The 13,026-nt window shown below is 57.5% G+C and overlaps 1 protein-coding gene across 1 annotated transcript; it reads right to left on the bottom strand.

The window, feature by feature from the left end:
* Window positions 1–2,658: 2,658 nt before the first annotated feature.
* On the bottom strand, window positions 2,659–12,964 carry CASP9 (caspase 9). Its single transcript, XM_054394949.1, has 10 exons — window positions 12,833–12,964; window positions 11,754–11,973; window positions 11,230–11,310; window positions 10,431–10,462; window positions 8,489–8,665; window positions 6,835–6,924; window positions 4,576–4,723; window positions 3,880–4,059; window positions 3,560–3,669; window positions 2,659–2,847 (listed from the first exon to the last, which is right to left on the bottom strand). The coding sequence occupies exons 1-10, from the start codon at window positions 12,962–12,964 to the stop codon at window positions 2,755–2,757; spliced, it is 1,263 nt and encodes a 420-aa protein (XP_054250924.1). The 3' UTR covers window positions 2,659–2,754.
* Window positions 12,965–13,026: the final 62 nt, after the last annotated feature.

Genomic DNA, 13,026 nt, shown 5'->3' on the forward strand with positions numbered 1-13,026 from the left:
AGGAGGGTGGTGCAGTGGGGCTGGATGGGGTCCTGGGGTGAGCACTGACCCCTAAGATGCCTCCAGTTGTGGGGAGGAAGGGGGTGGGAGCCATGCCCATGGCACCAAGGCCTTGAGGCTTGGGTGGTGGTTTGGGGACAGGTGGTCCTGAGGGGCTCTAAAGAACCCAGGTGGCCCTTAGGGAGCTCTAGAGGATTTGGTAGGTCTCAGGATGCTGTAGGGGACTTGGCTGGTCCTGGGATGCCCCAGGGGACCTTGCTGGTGGCACTGTGCTACTTGAGGGCATCTGAGTTTTGATGGGAGCTTGGAGGGAATGCAGATGGTCCTGGGAGGCTTGAGAGGGGGGCTGGTTGGTCTAGGAGTTGCTTGAAGGAACCCTCTTGGAGCTGGGGCTCCTGGGAGCTGTGTGGCATTGCCAGCTCTGGCTTCAGGACCAGCAATGTGGCCCAGAAGCCAAGCATCTTGCCACGAGTCTGTTCCCATGGTGCCTGGAGAAAGGTGAGTGGTGGGTGGCTGGTGGCACCTGCCTGGGGGTCCTTCTTGTGGGCTCCTCAGAAGGAGCTGGAGCTGCCAGCGGGGAGCTCTGGGGTTTGCTGGGGACAGAGGCTGTGTCAACAGGAGCAGGAGTGAACCTGGGAGGCATGGACAGGTGCCACACCAGGCAGAACCAGTGGCTGTGCCATGCCCTTGTCTCTTCATGGCTGCTGGAGCCCAGCAGGGACCCTTGAGACAGGAGGACAATGACCAGAGATGGACCTGAAGCTTGGCAGGAGACATGCTGGGTGGCACCCAGCTTGAGAGTCATGCTGCCAGGGGACCAGCAAGTGCCACCAGCACCACGCTGTGGTGGGCAGCAGGAGCTCCTGCACTGGAGCTGGGGCAGGGCTCTGGGTCCTTCCAGGCCCATGCAGCACTTGCCAGCTCCAGCAGAGGTGCAGTGGGCAAAGCAGGGGCATGGGGTGGGAGGTTTTTGGAGGGCCTGGAAGTGTTCTGCTGAGTTCTGTGGCAAACAGAATGCAATAAAGGCTTGGCTGGAGGACAGCTGGAGCAGCTTGTTCTGTGGGTGGTGTCTCTGGGTGGCCTGCAGGGGGGTGGCATGATGAGGTCCATGCCACCTGGGATGGGAAGCTACAGACTGGAGAGCAGGAGGTGCTCTCCACCTTCTCCTGGCTTCACCACGTCCCTTCCCCACCTCCCTGAGGCAGCTCCTTGGGTCTCCAAGGATGCTTCTCCCCTCAAACTCCCACAGAGCTTCTGACCCAAAACTGTCACCACAGCTCTCCCCAGGGGCTCCTCAGGGTGTGTGCTTGGACTCAGCTCCAAGATCTGAAGGAATTCCCATGGGATTCCTGCTGTAACTCCTGCTCAGTGGCCAACTGACTCCTCACAGAGGACACTGGGAATGCCACCAGTAACAGTTGGTGGGGGGGGCTAAAACTTTTCTGGAGCAAGGATTTTCTTGATCTTCCCACTTCAGGAGATGCTGAGAAGGCACTCAAGGGACACAATGGACAAAGGACTACAACCTAGAAGCATTTTTATAAATCCTTTTCCATTTTATTGAAAACAAGAAATATCAAAGGCTTAGAAACTCCTCTCTTACTTGACTGGCAGACCTGGATGCCATCCATTGGCATGCAGGCAGCAAAGGGACACAAAAATCTCCTGGTCACCAAAGGTACATGTTGTGGTGGGCTAGAGGTGCTCTGCTCCATGAGCATGGAGCCTCTGGGCTGGAATGTGCTATGGAAAAAGGTGGCACTAAGCTGAGGGAGTGTGGATCACTGCTGGAGGGGCAGGAGGCTCTACAGAGGGACCTGGCCAGGCTGGAGCCATGGGCTGAGACCAGTGGGCTGAGGTTCAACAAGGCCAAGTGCTGGGTGCTGCATTTGGGGCACAACAACCCCATGAATGCTCCAGGCTTGAGGCAGAGTGGCTGGAAACTGCCCAGCAGAGAAGGACCCTGGGGGGGGTTGGATGACAGCAGCTGAAGATGAGGCAGCAGTGCCCAGGTGGCCAAGAAGGCCACCAGCAGCCTGGCCTGGAGCAGCAGGAGCAGGGCAGGGATCATTCTCCTGTACTTGGCACTGCTAAGGCCACAGTTTTGGGGCACTGACTCCAAGGAGGACAGTGAGGTGCTGGAGTGTGGCCAGAGAAGGGCAATGGAGCTGGGGAAGGGTCTGGAGAACAGGGCTGGGGAGGAGCAGCTGAGGGAGCTGGGGGTGTTCAGCCTGGAGAAAAGGAAGCTGAGGGGAGACCTTCTGGCTCTCTACAGCTACCTGAAAGGAGGTTGGAGCCAGGTGGGGGTTGGTCTCTTCTGCCAAGGGCAAGAGAAAATGGCCTCACGTCGCCCCAGGGGAGGTTTAGGTTGAAGGTGAGAAGAAATCTCTTCGCTGAAAGGGTTCTCAAAGCCTGGCACAGGCTGCCCAGGGAGGTGGTTGAATCCCCACCCCTGGAAGTGTTTAACAGCCACAGAGATGTGGTGCTGAGGGCCCTGGTTTGGCCCCAGCCTTTGCCCAGTCAGAGAATGGTTGAACTGGGTCATCTTAAAGGCCTTTTCCAACCCAAATGGTTCTGTGGCTGACTCATCCCTGCTCCACCCCTCCCACAGCTCCATCCAGTGCACACCAAGGCCAGCAGTCAGAGCTGACGTTCCTCAGGACAAACATCTCAACAGACAGACCAAGGCCACTGGGTGCAGGTTCCAGGCAGTTGCAGGGAACTCCCTCTGGCACTGGGCAGGGAGCCCAGGGGTCACTGGCACATGAAGAAGAATTTCTTACGGAGGAAGTTGAAGCAGCCTGGGATCTGCTTGTAGGTCCCCCTGGCTGCCACAGCATTTGTCACCTGGGGACAGCAGGAGAGGGGCTGAGGAGCTTTTCCAGCTCAGGTGTCAAGGGAAGCAGAGTGATGAGGACAGAGAATTGGACTGTGGGACAGGAGAGCAGAGAGGTCTCCTAAAATGAGACATCCAAGTGGCCCCAGCTGGCACAGCCACCACTGCCTGCACTGGGGGCTTCTGGAGCAGCACAGCTGGGGAAGGGGCTGCAGAACAGGGCTGGGGAGGAGCAGCTGAGGGGACCTGGCGTTCTTCAGCCTGGAGAAAAGGAGGCTGAGGGGAGACCTTCTGGCTCTCTACAACTCCCTGAAAGGAAGTTGGAGCCAGTTTGGTCTCCTCTCCCAAGAAACGAGCGATAGGACAAGAGGAAATGGCCTCAAGTTGCCCCAAGGTAGGTTGAGGTTGGATGGGAGGAGCCATTTCTTCCCCCAAAAAGGGTTTTCAAGGAACAGATTGCCAGGGATGAGGTGTCCACAACTCCTCCCAGAGCCTCACCACCCTCCTAGGAAATAACTCCCTCCTGCTGCCCAACCCAAATCTCCCCTGCTCCAGTTTCAACCCGTTGCCACAGGCCCTCTGCAAGAGCCCTTCTCCAGCTTGTCTGTAGCCCCTCTCCTCATTCCTTTTCTAGACACAGCCCTCCATGCCCCAGCTGATTGCAGCTCTGGCTCTCACCTCCCTCACCATGACCACAGAAAGCAGGAGAAAAGGGCATTTTACCTTCACTAACATGCTCAGGAGGTCTTCTGTGTGGGCACACTGCTGCAGCACATTCACCAGTGTTTCCACATACCAGGAGCCCCTTGATGCCTCCCTCCAGGAGACATAACCTTCAGGGAAAGAATGAGGACATTACTGCTAAAGCCAGCCTTCAGTTTTCACCTCACCACCTTCCTGCTGCTCCCTGGGAGCCAGCTGTCCCCACCTCTCCCTTTCCTTTGCCCATGACTTCTTGGCTGAATGGATTCAATGAGCTCCAGAGGTCCCTTCCAACCCCTAACATCCTGTGATTCCCCCTCAAATCAACAAAGTTTTTGCACCTGGGAAGGTTGAGTAGGAGACCAGGATGTCACTAGGTGTGGGCAGGCAGGCCATGGCATCTGGCTGGTCAGCATTCCCCTGTGGAGTCTGGAAAGGGTTTGCATCTGCCTCCAGAGGACCTGCAGGAGCTTCCTCAGCAGGGGAATCACAATCCACTACAAAGCCTCGATCCCTCTTGTCTGCAGAGAGCAGCAAGCAGAAGGCAATCCCTGCTGTTCACCTTAGCCAAGCACTCAACCATCCTAGGAGAAGCTAAAAGAACAAAAAGGACAAAGGCCCTCCAAGAAAACAAAGCTTTGGGGCTCTTTGATTGTGGTGACTCCCACGAAAACCTTCAGTTCCTGCTTCTCATAGCTGAGTTCTCCACCAACCTCACAGCTGAAGACCTGGAGCAACCACTCCAGCTGCACAGCTTGGCTCTGTGTGCTGTAGTTACTCCCCTCCTTCCCTCCTCTATCTCCTTGTCATGAAGAAAGAACACTCCAGCAGACACACATCCTGTGAGGGGTTCATGCCTGAGCCCTCAGACTCACCCCATGCTAGGCTCAACCCATGGCCCAAGAGGGAAAGAAGAGAGCTGAAGACAAACCACCACCAAAAAACAAGGAACGAGAAGCCAAAAACCTAACAGCACCTTCCAAAGCCTGCTCACACCCAACAACTGATTCCCTTTGGGAGCCAAAACAAAGATTCACCTCCACCACAGGCCTGGATGAAGAAGAGTTTGGGTTTTCCTCTCAGAGTGGGGCAATTGGAGCCATTGAAATAGTTCACAATCTTTTCTACTGGGATGAGGTTTCCATCCGTCCCGTAAATGGCTCCAGGAAACTGAATGTGGCTGGTCTGCAGGAGGAAAAGCCAGCAGCTAGTCACAGGCCAGCTCTGAGGGAGCTTTGCCATCCAAGATCAGCCTTCAGGTGGTCCTGAGCAGCCTGATCTAGTTGGAGGTGTCCCTGCTCACTGCATGGGGCTTGGACGAGATGAGCTTGGAAGGTCCCTTCCGACCCGATGCCATCTGGGAACCTGCTTCTCCTGCTCTGGGTGCTCTGTAGCCTCAAGCTGCCAGAGCTGTGGTCCTCACTTGGAGGACCTCAAGGTGTGGGGATGCCCAGGAGTCACTGGAGACACACCAAAACCTCACAGAATGGGCTGGGCTGGAAGGGATCTCCACAGGTCATCCAGTCCAACCCCCTCTGCAGTCAGCAGGGACGTCCTCACCTAGGTCAGGTTCTCCACCTCCTCCCTGTGGCAGGGTTCTGCTTCCTCCAGGACAACATCTTCCTCTCCTCACCTTTCCTCCTGACTTGTGAGAGATGGCTTTGCCCACCACTAGCATCTCCCCCCATCAGAGCTGCAGATATGGGAAGAACTACAAGACCACAGGATGAGGCTCAGGGCTACCTGGGGTTAGTTTTAGGCTGCACCTTTAACATTTTCCACAGGTCTTGGACAGCAAGTGGCAGAATGTAAAGAAAGCACCACTGGGTGTAAAGAAGGTAAGTTCTAAACAACCCCATGGGAGAGAGACCTACCTTAAGAAGTAGTTTGGTAAAGAATCTTTCTCTCTTTTGGGCTTCCTCACTCTGGGAGATTCTAACTTTGTGCTTCTGCTGCCTTCTGCTGAGCATTGTTTTGGCTAAGTTCTAAGCAACTCTGTTTTTTTTCCCCTCTTGTCCCTTTGTGTCCAGGGGGCTAAGGAGGGGAGCAGAGAGTGGGAAGCTCCCCTGGTTTTTGGCCAGGGTGGGGTTTTCTTGTGCTGTTTATCAATTATAAATACATCTAGATGTTGTAAATATTGTAGGGATTGATTGGATTTCATTGTAGAAAGCAGTTTTGCTTGTAAATGCAGCTTTCATTTGCTTCCAGCTGGGCTGGGCTGGCAAATTTAATGCTGGAGGGGGGGAAATTTTCAACCCAGAGGGACTTTGACAGGCTGGAGAGGTGGGCACAAGCCAGCCTCATGAGGTTCAACAAGACCAAGTGCAGGGTGCTGCAGCTGGGTGGAGGCAATCCTAAGCACAAATCCAGGCTGGGCAGGGACTGGCTGAAGAGCAGCCCTGAGGAGAGGGACTTGGGGGTGCTGGGGGATGAGAAGCTCAACAGGAGCTGTCAATGAGCACTTGCAGCCCAGAGAGCCAAGCAGAGCCTGGGCTGCAGCAGGAGAAGTGTGGCCAGCAGGGCCAGGGAGGGGATTCTCCCCCTCTGCTCAGCTCTGGTGAGACCCCACCTGGAGTACTGCATCCAGTTCTGGAGCCTCTGTTACAAGAGGGATCTGGAGGTGCTGGAAGGTGTCCAGAACAGGGCCACGAGGATGAGCAGAGGGCTGGAGCTGCTCTGCTACGAGGAGAGACTGAGAGAGTTGGGGTTGTGCAGTGTGGAGAAGAGAAGGCTCCGAGATGACCTTCTTGTGGCCTTCCAGGATCTGAAGGGGGCTCCAAGAAAGCTGGGGAGGGACTTTTGAGGATCTCAGGGAGTGACAGGACTGGGGGGAATGGAATAAAGCTGGAAGTGGGGAGATTCAGACTGGACGTGAGGAAGAAGTTCTTGCCCATGAGAGTGGTGAGAGCCTGGAATGGGTTGTGCAGGGAGGTGGTTGAGGCTCCATCCCTGGAGGTGTTTGCAGCCAGGCTGGATGAGGCTCTGGCCAGCCTGCTCCAGTGTGAGGTGTCCCTGCCCATGGCAGGGGGGTTGGAACTGGCTGATCCTTGTGGTCCCTTCCAACCCTGACTGATTCTAGGATTCTAGGATTCTAACCCACCACAGCTTCACTCCACTCATCCTCCAGAGCTGAATTTTACAGCCCAAGCTGGAGAACACCTGTCCATGCTGGATCAGACCACACCAGAGAAGCTCCCACTGATCTTTAACCCAGATAAGCCACCATGGGATATCAGCAGAGGGATTTAACCCCTTCCAGATGGTGCTGGAGCCAAGGGAGAGCTGGACAAACCCACCTGGCAGCCATGGGAGAGGATGACCACAACACAGCAGTCCAAGGCTCTGTGGTCTTGCCGTGCCAGCTTCTGCAGCTCCACAACCATTTCCTACATGGAAAAAGAAAAAAAAAAATCACAGAAAGGAGCTTTGGAGCCGTACCTCAGCCAGAGGCTACTGCTGGGCCCTGCTGTGCTGCTCAGCAGGATCCAAAAGCTCTCAGCAGGATCCAAAAGCTCTCAGCAGGATCCAAAAGCTCTCAGCAGGATCCAAAAGCTCTCAGCAGGATCCAAAAGCTCTCAGCAGGATCCAAAAGCTCTCAGCAGGATCCAAAAGCTCTCAGCAGGATCCAAAAGCTCTCAGCAGGATCCAAAAGCTCTCAGCAGGATCCAAAAGCTCTCAGCAGGATCCAAAAGCTCTCAGCAGGATCCAAAAGCTCTCAGCAGGATCTCTCTGCTGCAGAGTAACACACAGCCCAGGTACAAGCAGCAAAACCATCAGCAGAGAGTGAAGATTTCTGTGGCTCTGCCCTTAATTAACACTGGTTGCTTTAATTACACAGCTTTGGCTCCTCACTGCACTCTGTACAGCACAGCAACCTGAACCAAGCACACAAACATCAATCCAACAGCACCACAGCCACTGAACCACGTCCCCAATGTCTACACATTTGTTTGAACACCTCCAGGGATGGGGACTCCACCACCTCCCTGGGCAGCCTGTTCCAGTCCTTGACCACTCTTGCAGGGAAGAAATGTTGCCTCACCTGCCCTGGTGCAGAGAGCTTTCCTGCCCAGCTGCAGGACCCTACACTTGCCTTTGTTGAACTTCAGGAAGCTCCCTCCACCCCACTCTCCAGCCTGGCCAGGGCTGGCTGGATGGCAGCACAGCCTGATGAGGTGTCAGCCACTCCTCCCTCTTTTAGATCATCTGAAGGTCCACTCTGTCCCCTCATGCAGGCCACTGATGAAGATGTTGAACAAGACTGGACCCAGACCTGACCCCTGGGGACCACCATTAGACTGTACCACTGATCACAGCCCTCTGAGCTCTTTCCTTCAGCCAGGTCCCACTCCACCTCACTGTCCACTCATCCAAGCCACACCTCCTAAGCTTCCCTAGGAGGATGTTCTGGGACAGAGAGTCTAAAGCCTTGCTGAAGGCAATGCAGACAACATCCACTGCTCTCCCCTCATCTACCTAGCTGGTCACACCATAATAGAAGACCATCAGATTGGTCAAGCATGACTTCCCTTTCAGGAATCCATGCTGACTGCTCCTGCTTGATAGCAGTCAGCAGAGATGAGTGTCTAAGGCCTTGCTGAAGTCAAGGTAGACAACTGGAACAGGCTGCCCAGGCAGATTGTGGATGTCCCCTCCCTGGAGGTATCCAAGGCCAGGTTGCATGAGGCCTCTAGCAAGCTGGGCTGGTGGGAGGTGTCCCTGCCTATGGCAGGGGGGTTGGAACTGGATGATCTTTAAGGTCCTTTCCAACCCAAACCATTCTGGGATTCCAACAACCACAAATACGAGGATGGGAGAGGTTCATTATTTCTCTGTGAGCTGGAAGCTGGGACTTCCAGTGTGCTGCCATCAGAGGGATATGTCCCTTAAAGCACTCCCATCCCCTCTTGTCCCTCATGTTGGCTGGACACGGCCATGGCCAAGCCTCACCTGAGCCTTCAGATCTCGCTGCGTTAGGACGCTGAAGGAGAAGGCCTTGAAGGTCTTCTCCAGCTTCTCACAGTCCACATCAGAGCCATCTCGAGAGGACAGCTTTGAGTCTCTGCTGAAGGTGACGTTGTTGAGGACCAGGCAGTGTCCACAGGGCTTTGCTTTCAGCTGGTAAACCTGGCAGGCACAGGGTGCAATTGAGCTGCCCCTGCACGGAGCTCCCCCCGCGCCGAGCTCCCACCCGCGCCGAGCTCCCCCCGCACGGAGCTCCCCGCGCCGAGCTCCCCCCGCACGGAGCTCCCCCCGCGCCGAGCTCTCCCCGCACGGAGCTCCCCCCGCCGCACGGAGCTCCCCCCGCACGGAGCTCCCCCCGCACGGAGCTCTCCCCGCACGGAGCTCCCCCCGCACGGAGCTCCCCCGCGCCGAGCTCGCCCCGCACGGAGCTCCCCCCGCACGGAGCTCTCCCCGCACGGAGCTCCCCCCGCGCCGAGCTCCCCCCGCGCCGAGCTCCCCCCGCGCCGAGCTCCCCCCACACGGAGCTCTCCCCGCGCCGAGCTCCCCCCGCACGGAGCTCCCCCCGCACGGAGCTCCCCCCGCGCCGAGCTCCCCCCGCGCCGAGCTCCCCCCGCGCCGAGCTCCCCCCGCGCCGAGCTCCCCCCACACGGAGCTCTCCCCGCGCCGAGCTCCCCCCGCACGGAGCTCCCCCCGCGCCGAGCTCCCCCCGCACGGAGCTCCCCCCGCACGGAGCTCCCCCCGCGCCGAGCTCCCCCCGCGCCGAGCTCTCCCCGCGCCGAGCTCTCCCCGCGCCGAGCTCCCCCCGCGCCGAGCTCCCCCCGCACGGAGCTCCCCCCGCGCCGAGCTCCCCCCGCCGCACGGAGCTCCCCGCGCCGAGCTCCCCCCGCACGGAGCTCCCCCCGCACGGAGCTCTCCCCGCACGGAGCTCCCCCTGCGCCGAGCCCCCCCCACACGGAGCTCCCCCCGCATGGAGCTCCCCCCGCATGGAGCTCCCTCCTGATCTAACTCAGCAGGGTGCAGCACCAATGAGTCCTTCAAGTGGCTCCTTTCACCTTTCTTTCACCTCTCCAAGCCTAGGGGTGAATGAGAGCATCCATCCTGAGTGGACTACCTTGGGTGATCCTGCTTTGGCAGGGGGGTTGGACTTGATGGTCTCTGGAGGCCCCTTCCTGCCTCTAATGTTCTATGATGCTGTGGTCCTCCATGGCACATTGTTAGCAGCAGCTGAGGAACACACAACCACCTCTCAAGGCTTGGACTTCCTCTGTGGCAAACCAGCTGCTTCATCACCTGCAGCGTCTCCAATGGCAAGCTGAAGTTTCTGGGAGTTCCTTTAGGTGGCCAAACTTCTCCACAAGCGGTGGAGCCAAGAGAATGAGCAGTCAAGTCCCTCAGGGACTCAGCTTTACCATCAAGTGACAGCACCACAGGAATTTTAGGAGGGCTACCCAAGCACCTGCACTGAGATCAGCCACAAACCTCACACGTGGGCAACCAAAATGTTCACCCCACAGGCTGTGAGCTACCAGAAGCCAACTCCAGTGGTGCTCACAACACACATGCGGCAGGTTTGATGCTGTCTGCCTAGTGTCTGTCTCTCAACAAGAGGGTTACAAGGTCCAAACCCCACTTTGTAGACCACACACAGCTTGGTGCCTCCTGGAAGCAGCAGTTGCCTTGCTGGGTACTGTCTCAGCACCAGCTTTAACTCTGTGTTATGTCACTGGGGTCACAGCTGTGGTGGTCTTAAGGAGGAGGTGGTCAATGCTTGACCCACTCTGAATTTCTCAGCCCTGTAGCTGTGGTGTGACTCAAGATCACTCAGGAAACACAAAGCCTGAAGTGGTGGTCCCAGGGTTGTCTTCTGGCAGTCATTCACAAGGCTCCTGTTCAATGGAGAACACTTTGGGCCTAACCAAATACTCACCAGGTCGTGGTTCCTCCTGTCAACAGCTGACCCTGCAACACCCAACAGAGACCTGGTGTTTAGCTCTTCTCAGTCTACCATGAGATCCTAGAATTCATACAATCATTTGGGTTGGAAAAGACCTTTAAGCTCACCCAGTTCAACTCTAGCAAGGCTGGGGCTAACCCATGTCCCCCAGCACCACATCTCTGCACCTTGTAAACACCTCCAGAGATGAGGATTCAACCACCTCCCTCGGCTCCCCAGGTCTCTCAGCTGCTCCTCCCCCAGCTCTGTTCTCCAGACCCTTCCCCAGCTTTGTTTCCCTTCTCTGGACCTGCTCCAGCACCTTAATGTCTTTGGAGTGAGAGGCTCAAAACTGAACCCAGCACTCAAGGTGTGGCCTCATCAGTACCCTGCACAGGGAGACAATCCCTGCCTGGCCCTGCTGGCCACACCATTGCTGATCCCAGGCCAGGCTGCTGGTGGCCTTCTTGGCCACCTGGGCACTGTTGCCTCATCTTCAGCTGCTGTCATCCAACCCCCCCCCCAGGGTCCTTCTCTGCTGGGCAGTTTCCAGCCACTCTGCCTCAAGCCTGGAGCATTCATGGGGTTGTTGTGCCCCAAATGCAGCACCCAGAACTTGGCCTTGTTGAACCTCAGCCCACTGGTCTCAGCCCATGGCTCCAGCCTGGCCAGGTCCCTCTGCAGAGATTCCCATCAGCCCTTCCCTGTCACCCCTGACACATTAATGACATGTACAAATCTCCCCTTTCTGCCTCACCACACATTGGAACAAGCACTTTGGGGCACAGCTTACCCTGGGCTAGTGTGGGAGACATCTGAAGTCTTTCACTCTCAGCTTGGACTGGGATGGACAAACGTTCAGGGAAGCTGACATCTGTAATGACATGGCACAGTCAAGTCTCACCTTTCCTCCCTTGCCTGATTTCAAGCCACAAATGGCTGCCCAGAAGGACCTGATCCTGTCACAGCACTCCTGCTGGGATACCACATCACATCCACGTTGCTCTTGTCAGGGTTTAAGGGGCAAATGTTTCTTCTTCCAACAGCAGCGGATGGATCTGCTGGCAAAATCCATTTTCACCAAGGAACCACATGCAAAAAAATCCCCAGAGCAGGAAGCTCTGAACACCACCAGCACAAAACCTCAGCTTAAACTCTTCTGCTGCTGGACAGCAAGGCACATTCCCAACAGCTCTGTGCACTCCTCTCTACAAACTATACCCCAGGAACATAAAAATCCAGACTTCACACAAATCCCCCATGGAGAAGGGATCCCAGCTGCCACCCCTGTGCTGCTGTTTGCCCTGAAATACTCACTTCTGGTACTCTTTTCTCCAGGTAATTCCAGCTCCACAGGCCTGAGGTCAGGCAGCTGCAGTGGAGCTGGCAGGGCCTGGCACTTCTCCATCAGCATATCTGCAAGGCCACCCTGCCCTGTGTCCTGCAGGATGGAGAGGAATATGGGGAAAGCTTGCTTCCCTCGGGTCTCCAGGTCAATGATCAGCTGCCTGGCTTGATCTCCTCGGCTGCCAGCACTCTGCAAAGGAGAAGAGCTCAGGACAAGGCACATTCACCCCTAAAGCAAGGCAAGTCCTTCCAGCCAGCACCCAGAAAAAGGGAAACTGAGCAATCCACACCCAGCATGGCATGAAGAAGACCACCAACAGCCACCCAAACAGCAGCCCCCACTCGTTAAGCCCTCCTGCCTCTGCTGGGACATGCAGCTGCAGTCCAGCATAGGGCTTGGAGGGAGGAGGGAGCATCTCAGGGTTCCCATGAGATAAACAGGCACCCCTCAGCCTGTCACCAGTGTACAGGACAAAGCAGGGAGAGCCCCCCTTGGGCCTGAGACAACACAGGGTCTCCCTCAGGTCTGAGAGGGCATGGGGGCCACCCCCTCAGGCCTGTCACAATGACTAAGGCAAAACAAGACCCACCCTGGGGCCTGTCACAGGTGCTGAGGAGTCACTGCGTCTTCCCTTGGGCCTGCAACCGGGGTGAGGGGACACGTCTCCCTCGGGCCTGAGAGGACTTTGTAGTCACCCCTGAGGCCTGTCACTGGGGCTAGGGGGACACGGGACCACCCCCCCAAGGCCCGTCAGTGAGGGGAGCACGGGGCCGTCCCTCGGGCCTGTCCCCGGGGCCACCCCCCAAGGCCCCTCAGTGAGGGCAGCACGGGGCCGTCCCTCGGGCCTGTCCCCGGGGCCACCCTCCAAGGCCCGTCAGTGAGGGGAGCACGGGGCCGTCCCTCGGGCCTGTCCCCGGGGCCACCCCCCAAGGCCCCTCAGTGAGGGCAGCACGGGGCCGTCCCTCGGGCCTGTCCCCGGGGCCACCCCCCAAGGCCTGTCCGTGAGGGGAGCACGGGGCCGTCCCTTGGGCCTGTCCCCGACGCTCACCTGCAGCTCCTCGAGCATGGGGCGGGTGAAGAGGCCGCGGTCCTCCAGCGGCTCCCAGAGCGGCGCCACCTGCAGCTCCGCCACCAGCTGCGGCCTCCCGCGCCGCAGGGCCCGCCGCTGCTCCTCCTCCATGGCGGCAGCGCCGCCGCTCTAGCCGCCGGGGGCTCGTCTCGGTGACCGGAAGTCGGCGCCGT

The sequence above is a fragment of the Indicator indicator genome, chromosome 32, assembly GCF_027791375.1.
Source record: "Indicator indicator isolate 239-I01 chromosome 32, UM_Iind_1.1, whole genome shotgun sequence".
NCBI lineage: Eukaryota > Metazoa > Chordata > Aves > Piciformes > Indicatoridae > Indicator > Indicator indicator.